General features: G+C 44.1%; 1 protein-coding gene across 7 annotated transcripts in view; it reads right to left on the reverse strand.

The window, feature by feature from the left end:
• The window catches only part of LOC144604351 (engulfment and cell motility protein 2), a 145,014-nt gene that overhangs the window by 13,367 nt on the left and 108,922 nt on the right, over positions 1-22,725 (reverse strand). For 5 of the 7 annotated variants that reach the window (XM_078418641.1, XM_078418639.1, XM_078418637.1 and 2 more), the window contains 2 exons: positions 21,355-21,463; positions 15,315-15,451 (listed from right to left, as the gene is read on the reverse strand). In XM_078418641.1, coding sequence (XP_078274767.1) covers positions 15,315-15,451; positions 21,355-21,463 — 246 coding nt within the window. Of the gene's footprint in view, positions 1-3,268; positions 3,380-6,686; positions 6,717-15,314; positions 15,452-21,354; positions 21,464-22,725 lie in introns of those variants that run through there. The other 2 variants (XM_078418644.1, XM_078418643.1) reach the window with 2 other exon arrangements.

A 22,725-nucleotide genomic window follows, 5' to 3' on the forward strand; every position in this document is an offset into this window, starting at 1 on the left:
CAATAGGTAGCAGATTATATGTTCTAAAAACATTCCTATAGATTTATTAGAGACTATTTATTCCTGGTTTACAATTTTAGCAAAAATTGAATCATTATATATTCGCCAGGTTACACGGACTTTAATGTTTGAAGAACTATTTTCAGGTCAGGCTGTTTCTGGCACCACTTTGCACATGACACACAAGCACACAGAGGCCCCAGGGCCCCAGCATGCAGAGTGCTGTCAGGTCCCCATTTGACATCACAAACATAATTCTACAGCAAGCAAGGCCTGTGAGAATATTGAAATCTGCAGCTAGTTTGGAGGTCAGTGAAAGGTAACAATCCTGAATGAACAACAGCCAATGAGTTCCTCAACCTCAGTTTGCCTACTCATATATCTCCATGAATATGGCCATGGCCTACAGTTTGCACATCTCTGCGACACACATCAAACTCTTCAATAATCTTATGGATCTCTTGGATCTTCATCCAGTTTCATTTTCTGGGAAAATATGCTCATCTCGTTTTTTCCCCCCCACAAATTTAATCTCTCAAATGACTGTCATCATTATAATTCTATTTTACAAACTACTCAATTTTTTTAAATATGGAGAACAGAATGTGTATGGTACTGTAATCCTGTAGATGTCTTTTGTAGTTGTACAAAAGAAAAATGTTGAATAATAATTATCGTGATGAAGAGGAGCCCGGGGTGCAGGCCGGGGGTGCAGGAAGTATAACATAGCAAAGAAGAGTGGGAAGACAGAGGATTGGGACTCTTTTAAAGAGCAACAAAAGTTAACTAAAAAGGCAATACGGGGAGAAAAGATGAGGTACGAGGGTAAACTAGCCAATAATATAAAGGAGGATAGCAAAAGTTTTTTTAGGTACGTGAAGAGGAAAAAAATAGTCAAGGCAAATGTGGGTCCCTTGAAGACAGAAGCAGGGGAATTTATTATGGGGAACAAAGAAATGGCAGACGAGTTAAACCGTTACTTTGGATCTGTCTTCACTCAGGAAGATACACACAATCTCCCAAATGTTCTAGTGGCCGGAGAACCTAGGGTGATGGAGGAACTGAAGGAAATCCACATTAGGCAGGAAATGGTTTTGGGTAGACTGATGGGACTGAAGGCTGATAAATCCCCAGGGCCTGATGGTCTGCATCCCAGAGTACTTAAGGAGGTGGCTCTAGAAATAGTGGAAGCATTGGAGATCATTTTTCAATGTTCTATAGATTCAGGATCAGTTCCTGTGGATTGGAGGATAGCAAATGTTATCCCACTTTTTAAGAAAGGAGGGAGAGAGAAAACGGGTAATTATAGACCAGTTAGTCTGACATCAGTGGTGGGGAAGATGCTGGAGTCAATTATAAAAGACGAAATTGCTGAGCATTTGGATAGCAGTAATGGGATCATTCCGAGTCAGCATGGATTTACGAAGGGGAAATCATGCTTGACAAATCTACTGGAATTTTTTGAGGATGTAACTAGGAAAATTGACAAGGGAGAGTCAGTGGATGTGGTGTACCTCGACTTTCAGAAAGCCTTCGACAAGGTCCCACATAGGAGATTAGTGGGCAAAATTAGGGCACATGGTATTGGGGGTAGGGTACTGACATGGATAGAAAATTGGTTGACAGACAGAAAGCAAAGAGTGGGGATAAATGGGTCCCTTTCAGAATGGCAGGCAGTGACCAGTGGGGTACCGCAAGGTTCGGTGCTGGGACCCCAGCTATTTACGATATACATTAATGACTTAGACGAAGGGATTAAAAGTACCATTAGCAAATTTGCAGATGATACTAAGTTGGGGGGTAGTGTGAATTGTGAGGAAGATGCAATAAGGCTGCAGGGTGACTTGGACAGGTTGTGTGAGTGGGCGGATACATGGCAGATGCAGTTTAATGTAGATAAGTGTGAGGTTATTCACTTTGGAAGTAAGAATAGAAAGGCAGATTATTATCTGAATGGTGTCAAGTTAGGAGGAGGGGGAGTTCAACGAGATCTGGGTGTCCTAGTGCATCAGTCAATGAAAGGAAGCATGCAGGTTCAGCAGGCAGTGAAGAAAGCCAATGGAATGTTGGCCTTCGTAACAAGAGGAGTTGAGTATAGGAGCAAAGAGGTCCTTCTACAGTTGTACCGGGCCCTGGTGAGACCGCACCTGGAGTACTGTGTGCAGTTTTGGTCTCCAAATTTGAGGAAGGATATTCTTGCTATGGAGGGCGTGCAGCGTAGGTTCACTAGGTTAATTCCCGGAATGGCGGGACTGTCGTATGTTGAAAGGCTGGAGCGATTGGGCTTGTATACACTGGAATTTAGAAGGATGAGGGGGGATCTTATTGAAACATATAAGATAATTAGGGGATTGGACACATTAGAGGCAGATAACATGTTCCCAATGTTGGGGGAGTCCAGAACAAGGGGCCACAGTTTGAGAATAAGGGGTAGGCCATTTAGAACGGAGATGAGGAAGAACTTTTTCAGTCAGAGGGTGGTGAAGGTGTGGAATTCTCTGCCTCAGAAGGCAGTGGAGGCCAGTTCGTTGGATGCTTTCAAGAGAGAGCTGGATAGAGCTCTTAAGGATAGCGGAGTGAGGGGGTATGGGGAGAAGGCAGGAACGGGGTACTGATTGAGAGTGATCAGCCATGATCGCATTGAATGGCGGTGCTGGCTCGAAGGGCTGAATGGCCTACTCCTGCACCTATTGTCTATTGTCTATTGTCTATTGCCGCATGGCAAAGAGTGTAGGTCCTCAGGTTTGGGTCTTGGACAGCTCTAAGCGAGTGCCTTCAACACACGACCGCATCAGGGATTCAGGACAGTTTTTGATTGGCATCTTAAAGATGAATATTCAAAGATACTTTGATTTTCAAAGCAATATTAATATTTTCAATTTCTTTCCAGCGAGACAATGGACTTCTACTTTGAATTTTTTTTAAATCTGTCCACGACATTTAAATTAGGGAAGCCACTTTAATTTCCTTGAAGCCTTTCAATGCTTTCACACGATGAACACTGCGTCTCCTTGCCTTTCAGTCATCGTCCACACTATCCCATGAACCGTTTCTGGCCCTGCCCTCGAGTACAAAAATCAGTAATTGTTGGCAAGATTGAAGCAAGCAATACGCATTTAAAAAATAAAATGAGACAAGATTGCACATATCTCTCCTCCTCTCCATTCCACACCCACAGCATGCATTGACAAATACGTCCATCCTCTCACCAACAATATCCAGAATTGGAAATATCTTAAGTAATTACGTCCAATTTAGGATCACTCACCCCAACTAGTCAGTGATGTTTACAGGCCAAGCAGTACGACTTGCACAAAATCCCACCTTGTCTCCAGAACACGAGCTGCATGAACAATTTACCCGAGTGTTGCAACTGCAGCAAAAGAGAATGTGCTTGATCTGGTTTCACAAAGTCTGGAAATCTGCCAGAGCACCTCAGTTTTTTGAAATATCATTGGCAAAGACCTCTGTACATGTGGGTATTTCTCAGCTGTTTCTGCAAGAGCATTTTGTGTTAGAGTCAGTAAATCAAGCAATCTGTGTCACAGCAGGGTTCCCACTGCTGAATCTGGGTAAATATACATGCCAAACGCAGGTGCAGAACACTGTAGATCAGAGTTTTATTCTGAAACGAGGTTTATACTTGAAGTTTAGCAACATGCTCTCTCGCTACCCCTCTGTGATTTCTCCTGCCCTCCTACTCTACGACCACATTTTGACCCAGAACAAAACCCCCTGACATCTGTCTGAAGAAGGGACTCGACCCGAAACGTCACCCATTCCTTCTCTCCTGAGATGCTGCCTGACCTGCTGAGTTACTCCAGCATTTTGTGAATAAATACCTTCGATTTGTACCAGCATCTGCAGTTATTTTCTTATATTTATACTTGAAGGTTGAGTTTTGAAATACAACATGGAAACGGGTCCTTCAGCCCACTGAGTCCATGCCGACCATCGATCGCCCATTCATACTAATTCTACGTTATCCCACTTTTGCATACATTCCCTACACACTAGGGGTAATTTACAGGGGCCAGTCATTGGGATATGGGGCAAAACCGAAGCATCCGGAGGAAACCCACATGGTCACAGGGAGACCGTATAAACTGCACACAGACAGCACCCAAGGTCAGGATGGAACCAGGTCTCTGGCGTTGTGAGGCAGTAACTCTACCAACTGGGCCACTGGGCCACCCATGAATGCCAGGAAGTCGCAAGTCATGATCCATCCACAAGCAAGATCACACTGAGAACTTGAAATGTTCATTGCCAGCATCTAATGGAAGATCTTTTAAGTATTTAATCCCGTGGAATTAGGCTAATTGCTCTGTAGCTATCAGATTTAAGTTTTGCTTTTTTTTAAAAATTACTAATTACTCCTCAGGTAGGATTTCAGAATATTTTTATCTGCCAAAGAATTCAGTTTCTTTCTGACATTTTTCTTTTCTTGAATAATACAATCAGGCATGTTAGATGACGAGCGCAATTATTTTGCTTATACCCCTTTATAAAAACTGATATAAAGAATTCATCCAATATGTTGATCAAACATTGACCTTCTGCAGTATCTTAAGCATTGTGTATATCTTAAGAAATCAGGCTCCAGCTGAGAAATTCAAATGCAGAACAAGGCAATGACAAAGCAGAAGACCAGTCCCAAGGTTGAAAATACCTTTTTTTTTCTTGCAAAAACTCGTTCTTTATCAGCTATCATCAGTCTAATGGCAGTCAGTGTTGCTGGGTCAGTGCATTCAGCAAGGTCCATGAATTTGAAGACAATTGGTTGTTGGAAATGCAAATACAATACGACTTTACATGTACACAAGAAACAATGGAACGAAGAACTGCAAAATATCATTCATTTACAACAAAATAGTTGATTCCATTATATTATTTAATTCTAGGGATGTAGGTATTATTGACAATCCACCAGATATTGCCCATTTTAAATTGTACTAGAGGTGATGAGCTGCCACCTTTAAATGCTGCAGTCAACTTGGTAATGGTACTGCTAGAGTTTAGTTACTTAAGAATATCCAAAAGTATTTTGCCCCAAATAAAAAAGCGGCAACAGTGATACATTTCCATGCTCTCGCCTTTCTATCTGGTAAACATCAAAGGCATGAGAGATGTTGCTGAAGAAGCTTCAGCGAGTTGCTACCGTACATCTTGTTGGTGTTACTTACTGCAGCCACACTGCCAGTATATCGGGAGCAGGTTAAGTTTTGTTTCAGTTGGTAGCCAGCTTAAGGCATTTTTGAGAGCTGCACTTATTCTGGCAGACGGAGTGTATTCTATCACACTCCTGGGTGTGTTTCACAGATGGTGGAAAGACTGTTGACAGGCAAGCCATATGCTACGGGACATCCAGCCACAGTTTGCTTGTGGCTAAGGCAAGTAACGGATGTTGACTGTGGGCAATTTAACATTGGTATTGCCATTGAACAGGTGGAGATGGTAGTCATTGCCGGGCACATGTGTAGCATGAATGTTGATAGCCTTAAAGTTGTCCTGCCTTGCTACATGCAGGGATGGATTGCTGCACAATCCATGCAGTGATAAATGGAACTTTACTGAATATTTTGCATTCAGGGAACATCACCACCTCTGACCTTATAATGCTGCAAAGGTCATTGAAGAAACTGAACCTAGGTGCCACAATGAAAAGACCATCTGCTGATGTTTATGTGCTAAAATGGTTCTGGTTATTTCTCTTTGAGTTGTGTGAAACTCCAGCATTTGCACAGAGATTTACCCTCAAATAAAATTGATTTCAGTTTAATACTGGCTCAGAGATGTTACATAAGTATAAGAAGATAACTGCATATGCTGGTACAAATCGAAGGTATTTATTCACAAAATGCTGGAGTAACTCAGCAGGTCAGGCAGCATCTCGGGAGAGAAGGAATGGGTGACGTTTCGGGTCGAGACCCTTCTTCTTACTCCAGCATTTTGTGAATAAATATCAGAAATGTTACACCTGGTCAAACGTTACCTTGATAAAAAAGGGTCAATAACTCAAGATGCCTCTGCAATCGATGTCTGAACTCTTAATTCTGGGGGAACCCAATCTCAGAATCAATGAACAAAGTCTTGGAGGATGTGGTCCCTGAAAGGGAGCCAAAGATATATTCGAGCACAATTAAAATCAGGACTAATACAGCAAACTGTAGTAGCTCTAATAGTGCTCACGTAAATTGTTGAAACATTGCTGACACTTGGCACAGCCAGTGCCAATTGTGGGAGCTGAGTATTGACAAAAGGAATGGTATCAATTTGAACAAAGGCTGAGTTTTTAAGCAGTAACTAGCCTTAAATCTCTCAATGTCAAAGGTTTTCTTACATGAAAATGATTAAGTATCCTTGATCTCACCAAATGAATAGCAACATACCAAGGGTTAATATTCATCCAGGTCCATGGCTGACGTTTATTAAGCTAAATAGTCTGGAATACAGTTTCACAGGATGTACAAAATTTAAACAAGCTTATTTAATACTTATTTCTTTCTAAGGCCACAAACTGATGCGCATTCAAAACTAAACTGGAAGAAATAACGAAAGAAGAGAAAAAAGGGAGAATTGCAAGAGCAGTTGGAAATTAATGGAATTTTAAATAATAGAAAAGTGAAGAACATCCAATGTGCAAAGAAATCCATGTCCTAGAACACAAAATGCAAAACACTCACCAACAGGCCTGTCTGTCCATGTCTGTACAGCAGGGACAATCAGAGCCACACAGCCACTGACAAATAACACATACAAAACAGGAATGATATATAGAGGGGTGTGGCAAAGAGCTCAATGAGCTGTGAAATCCCACTCCATTTCTGCCCTCATCATCTCATTAACACTTCCCATTCCACAACTATTATGCAGATTTTCAGTAATGTCTTGTAAGGCACCAGCTCTATGAAGACTGGCGCATGTTAAATTTACACATGAAGCAGAATCCAAATGTGTGTATGAGTAATCTCAGATTAGAAATAACATTGTTACTAGAGCATTTTAAATGGTCCTCATCAGAAGGTGGGAACGCATTACTTTCTCTTTAGCCCCACCCCAACTAAATACGTTTCCTTCTATCGATTGTATTAAGACAATTCCTTAGGTATTAGTCTCCCATACATCGCCCAAGCGCTACAGGTCTATAATAAATTAATTTTTTTTAAGCGGTGGAGTAACTCTGCAGATCAGACAGCATCTCTAGAGGAATGGATAGGTGATGTTTCAAGTCAGGACTCTTCATGCTGGTTGTAGTTGGGAGGAGAATGCTGGAAGAGATGGGGGCAGGACAACACCTCGCAAATGATAGGTGGGTACAGGTTGGGGGGAGGGGGTTGGACTAGGGCCAGAGATGAAGGAGAGAAAATGTGTGAAATATGAAGAGGAGTGAAATATGAAGCCAGAGAAAACAAAATAGGTGGAAGGGTTGAGGGAGAAGGGGACTAGAATAGTGAAAAACATGGGTGCGCACACAGGTGGGGCACAGGGAATAGTGGGGGGAGCGAAGAAAAAAGGAGAGGGGGCAGTTACCCAAAATTGGAGAATTCAATGTTTATACTATTGGTTTATGAGGTACCCAAGTGGAATACGAGGTGCTATTCCTCCATTTTGCGTCTGGCAATGGAGGAGGCCCAGGACAGAAAGGTCAGTGTGGGAATGGGAAGGGGAGTAGAAATGTGTAAGAAGGAACTGCAGATGATGGTTTAAACCAAAGATGGATACAAAAAGCTGGAGTAACTCAGTGGGACAAGCAGCATCACAAAAAGCTGGAGTGACTCAAGAAGAAGGGTCTCGACCCGAAACATCATCCAGGGGAGTTGAAATGCCTGACTTGCTGAATTATTCCAGCTGTGTTATTGTTTTGATAAACTAGCATCTGCAGTTCCTTATGTCCCCAAAGGAATACATTAGATGGCGAGAGCATTTTAGGAGATAACCACCAATTCTTTACACTAAACAAAGGATTAAGGAAGAACTCAGCGGGTCAGGCAGCATTTGTGGACCAAAATGTATAGACAACATTTCATGTCTCGACATCTCAAATTTACTGAAGATGGACCACAAGATGCTCTAGTAACTCAGCGGGTCAGGCAGCATCTCTGGAGAAAAGGGATAGGTGACCTTTCAGGTTGGGACCCTCCTTCAGACTGATTTTAATAGGGGGAGGAGGGGAAAAAAAAAATTGGAAGTGAAAATCAAGGTCGGCAACAGATGACCTTGAGTGTGGAGGTTCCCCGATAGGCAGATGTTTGGATAGAAGCAGGTGTGAGCCAAAGGGGGATACATAGTTGTGAACTGTGAAGCTAGTCAACTAACTTTTAGTAGGGGCTTTTAGCCGGTGGGGGAAGAAACTGGTGCAGGGTCAGGCAGGGGAAGGGAATGGTGGAAAAATAAGGGGGGGGGGGGGGGGGGAGAAGAAGGGAGGTGTTTGTAGAAATGACTTAAAACGGACAAATTCCATGTTCATTATTACAATGTTTTATTACAATGTTTTATAACATGTCTAACTTACTGCTCTACTGTGAAGTTTTTTCAAGGTATGTCCTCTTTGAACGAGTTTTCCTCTTTTTGATGGGAGTTCTGCGAAGCCCTCTCTCACTCCACTGCCTACAGAAGGGTCTCGACCTGAAACACCGGCTATCCATTTTTCTTCACAAGTTCTGCCTAATACCTTGAGTTCCTCCAGCAGTTCCCTTTCTTTGATATACATTCCAGCATCTGTGGTCTCTTGTGCCTCAGAACCCACAGATTCAATTGAACATCAAGCCAGAGGTTATTTAACTTCTTACCGCGTAACGTTAATTGTCAAATAAACCATTGGGGGAGTTCAAAATTATGGTACAGTGGCCATTCCTCTGGTGTAGAAGTAAGGAGATGTCATTGTTAGTAGAGCAGAATGCACCAAATCTGGTAACGTGCTATCAGAAAAAAATGAAAGCTGTGGAATTATTCCAAAAACCTAACTAAAAGGAACCCGCTGAGTTCAAACCATAAACTCTTGCCCGTATTACTCAACAGATTCAATCCCATCCACAAGGCTGATTTAAGGTAACTTGGTTGTGCAAACAGGTTGGTTTTTCTCAGGACAATTATCCAGGGTCAATAAGCAGTCTTGATAGCAGCACCAACCAATGCGAGAATAAAAATAAAATCCAAAATAGATTTTGTTCACTCTGTGCTAATGTAATGGGGCTAGATTGGACCGCACAAAAGCTTTTGTTTAGACTTTGCAGTCAACCTAGAGAAGAAAATATAATCCTAATTTTTCCAGGAAGTAGGACATTACTTCTAGGAAGTAGTAGGATTGGGCGGTATAGGCTGGTAGAGCTGCTGCCCAGAGATCCCGGTTCAATCCTGACTTTGGGCGTTATCGGTGCAAAGTTTGCACATTCTCCCCGTGACTGCGTGGGTTTCCTCCAGGTGTTCTGGTTTTCTTCCACATTCCAATGAAGCGTGGGTTTGTAAGTTAATTGGCCTCTAAAGTATCCCTAGTGTGTAGAGAGTGGATGTGAAAGTGAGATAACATAGAATTAGTGCGAGCAGGTGATCGATGGTAGATATGGATAGTACATCGAGGGGGTTCTCTTTAATCTAAGGTAACCCAACTTGGTTTGTACAACTGAATGAACAACTTCCAATCAGTAGTTAAACACCTGTGCAACGCTGATTTGAAGACATCTGTACATGTTGCAAATGAACATTCCAGCCAGAAACTCCAAGTTAATAGAAGAACTGGCTCCCCAACAATGCCACACAATGAGATCATAAAGTTCCTACATTAGTCGCTGAATTCATTATTTTAAATTCTGGTACACGTTTTTGGAGATTTCATAAAATGTTTCCCCTTGCCTGTTCAGCCATTCAGTAGATAGACACAAAATGCTGGATTAACAGGGACAGGCAGCATCTCCGAAGAAAAAGAACGGGTGACATTTTGGGTCGAGACCCTTCTTCAGTCAGCCATTCATTAGCTCGCTCAAGTCCACCCACTACAACAAGGTAGATTTAGGTACACTAATGACCCGTGATATTATTCCCCTGCTAATGTATGCATGGGAAGCATGCAACAATCCTTTACACCAAGTCAAACTAAACTTACCATGCACGGCATGGCATTTTTACATCTGTGTCTCAGAAGTATGCAGGAGGGCAGGAATCACATCTACTTAATAGACCATGAGCTATGTGCCTTGGTGGTCTTGATTTACAAGCATTCTATTCCTCAATTAAATTGTGAACTTTGTTTGAATGATGGATCCGATATGAGATCAGGTCTCATGGGACCTGATATGGGATTTTTATTGTTGGAAGAGAACTGCTCTATAGTTACCACAAACTCTTTTCTTGATCCTGTCATGGTCATATAGTTTTGGATGGGGGTGTATGGATACGTCCACCTCTACCTCAACGTGGCAGATGAGGTACATGAGCAACCTCAGCATGGCGTGTGTGTGTGAGAGTTCAAGGGATGTGTGGCTGGGTTGTCCTGATCCATCTTTCCTGAGTTCATGATCTCCCTGTCCATCGGATACAGTGACACCGTCCACACCTGTAAATCTGGAAGACACACATTAACAGACAGCAGAGTACTCCACTGAATCTCTCCCTCAGGTTCCCAGCAATTATCTCTAACCCTGCAATTTTAGGTAGGCAAAGAACTCACAGACAAGAGGCCAGACAGCATCAATCCTGGTGGATATCATATTCCTATCATTTACAAAAGTGTCCATATGTTCATCCCCGCATCTCATGATACTGTATGTGTGTGCAGGTATCAGATAAATAGACAAAGGTGCACAACAGATTCCATGTGTCCATGTGCTAGTGGTGCCTCTTAGATTAGTTTAGAGATACAGCGCAGAAACAGGCCCTTCGGCCCACTGAGTCCACACCCACCAACGATCCCTGTACATTCACACACACTAGGAACAATTTACACTGGTATCAAGCCAATTAACCTACCAACCTGTACTTCTTTGGAGTGTGGGAGGAAACTGAAGATTTCGGAGAAATCCCACGCGGTCACGGGGAGAACGTACAAACTCCGTACAGACAGCGCCCGTGGTCAGGATCGAACCCGGGTCTCCGCTGCTGCGAGCACCGTAGGTCAGTAGCTCTACTGCTGCGTTACCGTGCCGCCTTTCGGCATTCTGTGTTTAGATCCTTGTGCACATACCAAAAGCACAACCATGTTGCAGTAAAGAAAGAATATCGAAGTGAAGGGAAGGGTAGAAAACAATTGACTGCTTCGTACTGAAAATGTTAATTTTCTGAGCAATTTTGATGGGAGTGAAACTATTAAACTGCAGAGAATAACCTCGCCATCCCAGCTGGGGCCTGGCAGTTATTTTGACAGCAGAGCTGCTCCACTGTATCTCTCCCTCAGGTCCCCTGCAATTATCTGTTACCCTGTAATTTTAGGTTGCCAAAGGAACTCAAAGGTAAGAGGCCAGACAGCATCAATCATCCTGCTGGAACAACCAGCAACCCCTTGGAATGTTATAGTCCTATCGTTTACAAGCATTACTTCACAAAACAAATCTACTACACAGGCAAAATGTATTTGCCACTCTAATTGCCCAAGTAAATGTCATAGTAAAGATCCATTGGCAAGAATATAGTACTACATTGATACAATATTTTTTCACAAGCCTAGTCCTGCAACGTTACCTCATTGATAATTAATTACTTCTGAAGTAATCGCCATTGTAGTGTAGAAAGTTGGATATAACAAACTCCCATTAACAACAATGAAGTCATGACCAAAAATAAGCTATTTTACTGTTTTGGTTAAGGAATAACTATAGCATGAGACTCCAAGAGAATTCCTTTATTTTTTCATTCCACTCCACAGCACCGCATGGGATTTTTACATCCATGCAAGTAAGCAAAAGGGGACTTTGTTTACATCGGCGAAACCAAGCGCAGGCTCGGCGATCGCTTCGCTGAACACCTGCGCTCGGTCCGCATTGACCAAACTGATCTCCCGGTGGCCGAGCACTTCAACTCCCCCTCCCATTCCCAGTCTGACCTTTGTCATGGGCCTCCTCCAGTGCCATAGTGAGGCCCACCGGAAATTGGAGGAACAGCACCTCATATTTCGCCTGGGCAGCTTGCAGCCCAGTGGTATGAACATCGACTTCTCCAACTTTAGATAGTTCCTCTGTCCCTCTCTTCCCCTCCCCCTTCCCAGATCTCCCTCTATCTTCCTGTCTCCACCTATATCCTTCCTTTGTCCCGCCCCCCTGACATCAGTCTGAAGAAGGGTCTCGACCCGAAACGTCACCCATTCCTTCTCTCCCGAGATGCTGCCTGACCTGCTGAGTTACTCCAGCATTTTGTGAATAAATACCTTCGATTTGTACCAGCATCTGCAGTTATTTTCTTATGGGACTTTGTTTAAATGTTTCCCCCACCCACCGCAATGTAGCAATCTTCAATTCTGTTTTGGATTGCAGCTTAAAATATTCTCACAACCTCCTCAAGTATGGCTTGAACCCACAACCTTCCAATTCAAGTGCTGTCACTGAGTCAAGTCTATTCAGCTACCACAATTCAGAATGCTTTCATTCACTGTCTGCAAAGGCTTTTTGTGCAAAAAGACCTTTATGTTAGTGATTGAGAGAGAATTGACCAATCTTTACAACCTCCTACTACATCAGTTTCTTTAGTTGGCAGCTGCTACTTCCAAGAGAGGAGATTTTCTTCCTGAGGACAGTGAAGCTCAAGGTTATTGTCACTTGCCCAAGTATGGCCAGATACAGGTATAATGAAAAATTGTGCTTGCAGCATCATACGTTTACAAGTATAGGAGTAGAATTAGGCCATTCAGCCCATCGAGTCTACTCCGCCGTTCAATCATGGCCGATCTCTGCCACCTAATCTCATTTTCCTGCCTTCTCCCCATAACCCTTGACACCTGTTCTAATCAAGAATTTGTCCATCTCTGGCTTAGAAATATCCACTGACTTGGCCTCCACAGCCCTCTGTGGCAATGAGATCCACAAACTACCCCTCTGACTACAGAAGTTCCTCCTCACCTCTTTTCTAAAAAAGCGCCCTTTAATTCTGAGGCTATGACCTCTGGTCCTAGACTTTCCTATCAGTAGAAACATACTTTCCACATCCACTCTATCTGTGGCTTTCAAAGCAAATTTTACACAAAATTCTAAGAAAGAAAGAAAAAAACATGTGCAAAAACATAATTACAGGTGCTCCCCGGCTTACGATGATTTGACTTGTGACATTTCGACTTTGCGATGGTGCAAAAGGCAGCGACCCATAGCGGGCCACAGCTCGTTTCCAGCTACGTGATCAGGTGTATTAAATGCATTTCGACTTACAATATTTTTGGTTTGCGATGGGTTTCTCAGAACGGAATCCCATCGTAAGCCGAGCACCTGTAGAAGGAAAGGCAAGTCCATAGTAGCGCAAGACAGCGTCATCGTTGTGTAGGTTGGTTCAAAAACCTGATAGTTGTAGGGAAATAGCTGTTTCTGAACTTAGTAGCGCGGGACTTTAGGTTTCTGTATCACCCATACCATTTGGTAACAGTGACAAGAGATGGTGGGAACCCTTGAAGATAGATGGCACCTTCTTGAGGCAGTGGCTTCTATGCATGCAAGTCCATCACACTCTGCAGCCCCTCGAGTTCTTGTGTGCTGGAATTGCCATACCAGGCCATGATGCAACTAGTCAGAATACTTTCTAAAAAATTATTAGAATATTCAAAGACATACTGAATCTCTCTAAACTTCTAAGATAGAAGGAGCGTTGACAAGCTTTCTTCATGATTGCATCTGTGTGCTGAGCCCACGATAGATCATCAATGTTGAAACTGCTAGATAGACACAAAAGCTGGAGTAACTCAGCGGGACAGGCAGCATCTCTGGAGAGAAGGAGTGAGTGACATTTCGGGTTGAGACCCTTCTTCAGACTGCTGAAGCTGCTAACTCTCCACCACCGACCCACCAATGAAAGCTGGCACATGATCTCCTGACTTCCCATTTCGAAGTCAACTCAGTCATCCTCAAACTTTGGTCTGTTCTGAATCTCTTATTTTCATCCACCACTGACAGGCTCTGTACTGAGCTGCTTAAGTCTTAACGTCTTGCTCTGTCCTCTTCACCGCTCTTCGTACAAAATACTCTAAAATCTACCACCATCACTAACCTCGCCCTAAGACATCCTTTCATTCAGTTCCAAATCTTTTCCCCCCATTTCCACTCTTAAAATGCTTTTGGATGTTTTAAAAGCATAATACAAACACAAACAGTTTAGTTTTGTTTATTATTGTCGCATGTACCAAGGGACAGTGAAAAGCTTTTTGCAGTGTGCTATCCAGTCAGCGAAAAGACTATACATGATTACAATCAAGCCATTCACAGTGTACAGATACAGGAAAAAGGGTATAACGTTTAGTGCACGATAAAGTCCAATTATAGATAGTTCGAAGGTCTCCAATAATGCAGATGGGAGGTCAGGACCATTCTCTAGCTGGTGAGAGGAGGGTTCAGTTGCCTGATAACAGCTCGGAAGAGGCCCCATAGCAGAAGCGTCCACGTCGCGGGGCTGGAAACTGGAAGTGTCCTGAGCTAATTCTGCTACCACCATCGTCTACTGTCAAGTGAGGCTCCCACTGATTGTCACCGGAAGCTTGCGCCCTTTTCAGGACGGACAATACACAATAGACAATAGGTGCAGGAGTAGGCCATTCGGCCGTTCGAGCCAACACCGCCATTCAATGTGATCATGGCTGATCATTCTCAATAGTACCCCGTTCCTGCCTTCTCCCCATACCCCCTGACTCCGCTATCCTTAAGAGCTCTATCTAGCTCTCTCTTGGACTATGGCAATGATGTATCATTTGAATAATGGACACTAAAGGAGAAGCTCGGAAAAAATTGTCCCTGAATTTGGAGGTATGCATTTTCGAACCTTTGTACATCTTGCGTAATGGGAAAGGGGAAAAGAGGGAGTAACTGGGGTGAGACTGGTCCTTCATTATGCTGGTGGCCTTGTCGAGGCAGCATGAAGTGCTGATCCACAACATTCTACTGTCATTAAAGTTGTATAACATACATCCTACGCTCAAGCAGTGAGTGTCAGTAGCAGCTGCATAGTGGGTGGATGGAATACACCCCCTTCCCAGAGCAGAATGACTTGCTGTTAGGGGAAGTCAAATTACATGGGGAGTATAATATTAGAATACAAATCTGTGTAAGTGTACAATAGGTTAGATAATGTAGAGGCCGCAATTCAAAATTCCTGTTTCACTCACTACTGGACTTGATCTGGCAGCACCACCTCACCTTGTTGAAGTCTTCCGATGTTGCTCTCATTTCCTTCCACGTTTTGTTCAGTAGCTGGATGCAGATGCAGAAGAACTCCTCAAAAGATCGATCGTGAGTGAAAAACATGGGGTGGTACTCATTGCAGCCTTCGTTAGCTACATCCACAAAGTAATAACAATCAGACGCCAAAATAGTCTGTGAACATTTCTTTTCTGCACACTGATTTTACTCAATTGGTCACATCAAATACCCAAATTAGTACAGTTTAGAGATACAGCACCGAAAATAGGCCCTTCGACCCGAGTCTGCACCGACTAGTGATCCCCACACATTTGGGCGGCATGGTAGCACAGCGGTAGAGTTGCTGCTTTACAGCGAATGCAGCGCCGGAGACTCAGGTTCGATCCTGACTACGGGTGCTGCACTGTAAGGAGTTTGTACGTTCCCCCCGTGACCTGCGTGGGTTTTCTCCGAGATCTTCGGTTTCCTCCCACACTCCAAAGACGTACAGGTATGTAGGTTAATTGGCTGGGTAAATGTAAAAATTGTCCCTAGTGGGTGTAGGATAGTGTTAGTGTACGGGGATCGCTGGGCGGCATGGACTTGGTGGGCCGAAAAGGCCTGTTTCCGGCTGTATATATATGATATGATATGATATTAACACTATCCTAAACACACTAGGAACAATTTTACAATTACACCAAGCCAATCAACCTACAAACCTGTACGTCTTTGGAGTGTGGGAGGAAACCGAAGATCTCTGAGGAAACCCACATGGTCACAGGGAGAACGTAAAACTCTGTACAGATAAGCATAGTTGGGATCAAACCCACATCTCTCGCGCTGACATCACAGCAAGGCAGTAACTCTACCGCTGCACCACAGTGCCGTCCTATCTGCGTTAAATTGGTAAGGCACGAAACTAGGTGAGAGTTCTCAAGGGCATTTGATCTGATGCAAACAGCACTTACTTTATGGTCTGTTCATTTATTTCAGGGTCTTTCCAGTACTAAGCATGTTGTTTCTTGCCATTGCGCCTCAGGAGGGAGTACACGTGATTGCACCAGTTCAAGCACATTCGTTACAAGTCACAACGTGCAGGAGTGGAGGAAGCCACCACAGACGTGAGAACAATTTACTATGACATTCGCGGCCAGAGATTTCAGGCACTGTACTGGAATCCCCAATGGGGGTGGTGGGGAAAACAGATACTTGTGCCCAATGGTTTTGGAGCTGCTTCAAACGGATTCAGGTAGTGAGTGAAGACTATCAGTGGGAGGAGACGAGAGTGAGAGAATCCATATCTGCGGAAGGATGTGCCGGCTCTGGAGAGGGCCCAGAGGAGGTTTACAAGAATGATTTCAGGAATGTGTGGGTTAACATATGATGAGCTTTTGACAGCACTGGGCGTGTACTCACTGGAGTTTAGAAGGTTGAGGGGGGACCTTATGAAACTTACAGAATAATGGGCGGCACGGTAGCGCAGCGGTAGAGTTGCTGCTTTACAGCGAATGCAGCGCCGGAGACTCAGGTTCGATCCTGACTACGGGTGCTGCACTGTAAGGAGTTTGTACGTTCTCCCCGTGACCTGCGTGGGTTTTCTCCGAGATCTTCGGTTTCCTCCCACACTCCAAAGACGTACAGGTATGTAGGTTAATTGGCTGGGTAAATGTAAAAATTGTCCCTAGTGGGTGTAGGATAGTGTTAATGTACGGGGATTGCTGGGCGGCACGGACTTGGAGGGCCGAAAAGGCCTGTTTCCGGCTGTATATATATATGATATGATATGATATGATAGATAGAGTGGATGTGGAAAGTATGTTTCCACAGGTGGGAGGATCTAGGACAAGAGGTCATAGCCTCAGAATTAAAGGGCGCTCTTTTAGAAAGGTGAGGAGGAACTTCTTTAGTCAGAGGGGTAGTTTATCTGTGGATCTCATTGCCACAGAGGACTGTGGAGGCCAAGTAAGTGGATATTTCTAAGGCAGGGATAGACAAATTCTTGATTAGAACTGGTGTCAAGGGTTATGGGGAGAAGGTAGGAAAATGGGATTAGGAGGCAGAGATCAGCCATGATTGAATGGCAGAGTAGATTCGATGGGCTGAATGGCCTAATTCTACTCCTACAACTTGTGAACTTGTGAAGACAGCTGCGAAAGTTAAAGCTAGGAGTCAAACTCAAGAACCGGGATACAGTGCCACAGAAAGTACACAGACCTCAAAATGTGCTCAAGGTGAGTAAATGCATTCTCTATGACCACATAAACAAGTTGCACCATCAGCTACACATTCTTAACAAATCCTTAACACTCACCCAACCACAATCTCTATGAATGAGGTCTCAAAACTAACATTCTTCCACTTGGCATATCAGTTTGTTATTGCAAGTCTGAAACTTTATAGTCCGCTAACCCACTGTATTCCATTGATATACGGACTTTGTGACATGATTTTCTAAAATGTTAGGTTTCTTGGGAATGCTATTATAGACCAAACTATTACAGACCAACCTGTATTATTCGGGTTGCCTTTTAGGTAGGTTCCAAGAAACCTAACATTATAGAAAATCATGTCACAAAGATCATTATATCAGCATGTAAACAGGCCCATCAGCTCACTGAGTCCATTCCGACCCTGTGATCTCCGCACACTCACACTATCCTACACAGACGAGGGACAATTTACAATTTTACCAAGCAAATTAACCTACAAACCTGCACAATAGACAATAGGTGCAGGAGGAGGCCATTCGGCCCTTCGAGCCAGCACCGCCATTCAATGTGATCATGGCTGATCATTCTCAATCAGTAGCCCGTTCCTGCCTTCTCCCCATACCCCCTGACTCCGCTATCCTTAAGACCTCTATTTAGCTTGTGGCTAAAGGGATCAGGGGGTATGGAGAGAAGGCAGGTACAGGTTACTGAGCTGAATGATCAGCCATGATCATATTGAATGGCGGTGCAGGCTCGAAGGGCCGAATGGCCTACTCCTGCACCTATTTTCTATGTTTCTAGCTCTCTCTTGAATGCATTCAGAGAATTGGCCTCCACTGCCTTCTGAGGCAGAGAATTCCACAGATTCACAACTCTCAGACTGAAAAAGTTCTTCCTCATCTCAGTTCTAAATGGCCTACCCCTTATTCTCAAACTGTGGCCCCTTGTTCTGGACTCCCCCAACATTGGGAACATGTTTCCTGCCTCTAACGTGTCCAACCCCTTAATAATCTTATACGTTTCGATAAGATCTCCTCTCATCCTTCTAAATTCCAATGTATACAAGCCTAGTCGCTCCAGTCTTTCAACATATGCACGCCCCCAATAGCAAGAATATCCTTCCTCAAATTTGGAGACCAAAACTGCACACAGTACTCCAGGTGCGGTCTCACTAGGGCCCTGTACAATTGCAGAAGGACCTCTTTGCTCCTATACTCAACTCCTCTTGTTATGAAGGCCAACATTCCATTGGCTTTCTTCACTGCCTGCTGTACCTGCATGCTTCCTTTCAGTGACTGATGCACTAGGACACCCAGATCTCGTTGTACGTCCCCTTTTCCTAACTTGACGCCATTCAGATAATACTCTGCCTTCCTATTCTTACCACCAAAGTGGATAACCTCACACTTATCCACATCAAACTGCATCTGCCATTCCCCATACCCCGCCCACTCGCACAATCTGTCCAAGTCACCCTGCAACCTCATAGCATCTTCCTCACAGTTCACACTACCACCCAGCTTTGTATCATCTGCAAATTTGCTAATGGTACTTTAAACCGGAGCACCCAGAGAAAATCCACACAGGTCATGGGGAGAACGTATAAACTCCATACAGAATAGCTTCAGCAGTCAGAATCGAACCTGGGTCTCTGATGCTGCAAATGCTGCAACTTTACCCCAGCGCCACCACTCTAGTACTGTGCCGTTTAGTACTACAGCTAAGTAGACATTTTGCTGCACCATTGAAAGACTGTTAGACGGGTAGGTGGGGATTATTAAATGGGCAATTAGTCTAGGCACCCTGGCCAGAGATGAAACATCTATGTTGCCTCCCTTCGACCCAACTGCTCACTTCCTTTGCTGGCAATAGCTTAGCCCTCAGTATTGAGGCAGTGAATTATGCAGAACACTCAGATCTTGGAGCCTTTTCTGCAGAGACTTACCTGGACCATCCAAAAGAATCATCCGGTTGTGTTGTACAGCACAGAAACAGACCCTATGGCCCAGTACAACTCATGATGACCTATTCACCCATCTACACTACATCCATTTATCTGTATTAGGATATTATCTGTCCAAGATCCACTTTTACTGTTTATACGCCAATGAATTTGTTGAATATGTTATTTAACAGTTCGGCAGATTTGCGTGTTCTGCATCAACTAATAGCCTAGTAGCTACCTTTTGCTTTGCTGTAATGGATGAGTAAAGCCATGGTTTGAAAGAATGTGGAGTGTCAGGATATCCAACTTGGACTTGCATTATGTTTGCTTATATATTTTATATGCTTACATAGGTTGACAAACCAGCTGCCTTCTGAGATTCAAGATTCAAGATAGCTTTATTTGTCATCCAATATTGGACGAAATTCAGTCACCCACAGTCCAACAATAAAAGCATTAAATAGGCACTAAAATTACACAACCCCAAAAACACAGTCCAACAATAAAAACATTAAATAGGCATTAAAATTACACAACCCCAAAAACACACAAAAAAAGAAACATCCATCAAAGAAACATCCATCACAGTGAGTCTCCTCCAGTCCTCTCCTCACTGCGATGGAAGGCCACAATGTCTTTCCCTTCTCCTGCCGTCTTCTCCCGCAGTCAGGTTGTTGTGGTTGCAGGCCGCGCCGGACGGTCCGCAGCGGGCCGAGCCTAAGGCGAGTCGCAGCCGCTCCCGCAGCCTCCGAAGACGGCCGGCTCCGCCGATGATAAGTCCAATCCGGGGCGGGCGAACACGCTGCTGCTGTTGCTGCACGTCGGGGCGGTCGTGGCTCCCGACATTGAAGCCCCCGCCCAGCAGAGAAATATCCCGCGGCATATCTTAGGCCGCGCCGGACGGTGAAATGTCCGCGACCCAAGCCCCGCGATCCGGGGCGGGCGAACCTGCTGCCGCTGCCGGAGCTCCCGATGTCGGCATCCACGCAGCCCGAGCCTAAGGCGAGTCGCAGCCGCTCCCGCAGCCTCCGAGGACGGCCGGCTCCGCTGATGGTAAGTCCTGTCCGCGGGCTCAGCGAACCGGAGCCCTGGAAGCCGCCAGCTCCAGGAGTTGGGCCGATGGTAGGCCGCAGCAGGAACGGAGACAACACCCAGAAAACAAAGGTCGGGTCTCCGTTCGGAAGGGACACATATTTACAATTTTACAGTTCCCCCCCTCCCCCCCACATACACACACAGTACACAAACACAAAAACACGACATCACAACTACAATTAAGACAAAAAAACAACAAATACACAAAGACAAATGGACCGCAGGTAAGCCGCAGCTGCTACGGCAGCGCCGCCATTTTGAGCCAAAATGGAGGAGTATCCTTCAATGTGTTGATATACATTCGTGAATATGATGCCACAAAGCAATGTCTGTGCAGGCAATGACACCCTACACAAGGCAGAAACCTACCATCCTCTCAATGGTGCACGTTCACATCATCTGCTGACCTCTGGCAGGAGTGGATAATCAGTTACCATAAGATTTTCCCCTTTATATAGGAAAGTGGCAAAATGATTCAATGTAGAGATGATGGGCTTGAGAGAATAGATTGCAGGGGCAAATAAAAAGAGGGGGAATGGGACTGCTCCCTGGGGGCAAGTGGACCAAATGAGCTGAAGGCCCTTCTTTCTTTATCATAAGGATAAATCGAAGCAAGGAAATAGGCCTCCATAGAACTGTTCATCTCATGTTACTTTTAGGAAGGGTGTCCTAAGATTGTGACCTAGCAAAGTATTTCAAGATTTTCTTTAAATGTTAAAGAGGCTGCACGTGCAAGGCCCCATGTTGAGACAGGATGTATTATAGTCTGTCCCGCGATAGTGTGTTGATGTTTAATGACACTTACGCAGTTCTCCAACTTGCAGGATTTCACACATCATCTTAGTCAGCTCGATGCTGCTGCGTCCAAAAGGACATTCGTGTTTGTCCTCTCGACTGCTGTTTTCCAGGACAATCTGCAGCCAGATGTTTAGCATCAGTGAGTAGATCCATGAACAGTACAGATAACACAAGTCAATGGAACAAATGCTGCATTAACTTTAAAGTGAACTTGAACCTGATCTTCCTAAAGTTTTCCAACATGGATATTTTAATTGAACTGACCAGGTCTGGTGCAAGTATATTAGAAACAAGAGCAGGCCCTTTGACAATTCTCATACCTACGCGACAGTAATATCACAGCAAAGTTCTTCTCAGTGCCTCTTCCGTTCTTTAAGGTATTACAGGACATAACTTCATATCCCTTAATATCCCAAAATCGACTGGGCCATTCCTTCATAAGTGATAGGGGGAGAATTAGGCCATTCGGCCCATCAAGTCTACTCCGCCATTCAATCATGGATGATCTATCATTCTCTCTCAACCCCACTCTCCTGCCTTCTCCCCATAACCCTGACACCCGTACAAATGAAGAATTTATCTATCTCTGCCTTAAAAATATCCATTAACTTGGCCTCCACAGCCTTCTGTGCAATGAATTCCACAGATTCACTGAGACTAAATTCATCTCCTTCCTAAAGGTATGTCCTTTTATTCTTGGCTATGGTCTCTGGTCCTAGATTTTCCCACTAATGGAAACATCCTCTCCACCCAATCCATACCTTTCACTATTCGGTAAGTTTAAATAGGATTCTGCCTCATCCTTCTAAACTCCTGTGAGTACAGGCCCAGTGTCATCAAATGCTAACCCAATCATTCCCGGGATCATTCTCGTAAACCATCTCTGGACCTTCTCCAACACCAGCACATCCTTCCTCAGAAATGGGGCCCAAAATTGCTCACAGTACTCCGAATGCGGTCTGACCAACACCTTATAAAGCCTCAGCATTACATCCCTGTTTTTATATTCTAGTCCTCACGAAATAAATGCTGGCATTGCATTTGCCTTTACTAATACTGATTCAACCTGCAAGTTAACTATTTGGATATCCTGCACCAGCAGTCCCAAGTCCCTTTGCTCCTCCAATTTCCGAACATGCTTCCATGTACTCAGCTATTGAGGCTCCACTACCCTCCTGGGAAGAACATTCCAAAGATTTTCTCCACTCAGAGGAAAGGGATTTCTTTCCAAATCAGTCCTATGTGGCTCATTCCTCATTTTTAATCTATGACCACGTAAATCTCTTTTATACATCTCCCCTCTCCCCTTAAAGCTATGCCCTCTTGTATGTGACATTTTTACACTGGGAAATAGAGTATCTGACTAGTTTTCATGAGC

Source organism: Rhinoraja longicauda, chromosome 22 (assembly GCF_053455715.1).
Source record: "Rhinoraja longicauda isolate Sanriku21f chromosome 22, sRhiLon1.1, whole genome shotgun sequence".
Lineage (NCBI taxonomy): Eukaryota > Metazoa > Chordata > Chondrichthyes > Rajiformes > Arhynchobatidae > Rhinoraja > Rhinoraja longicauda.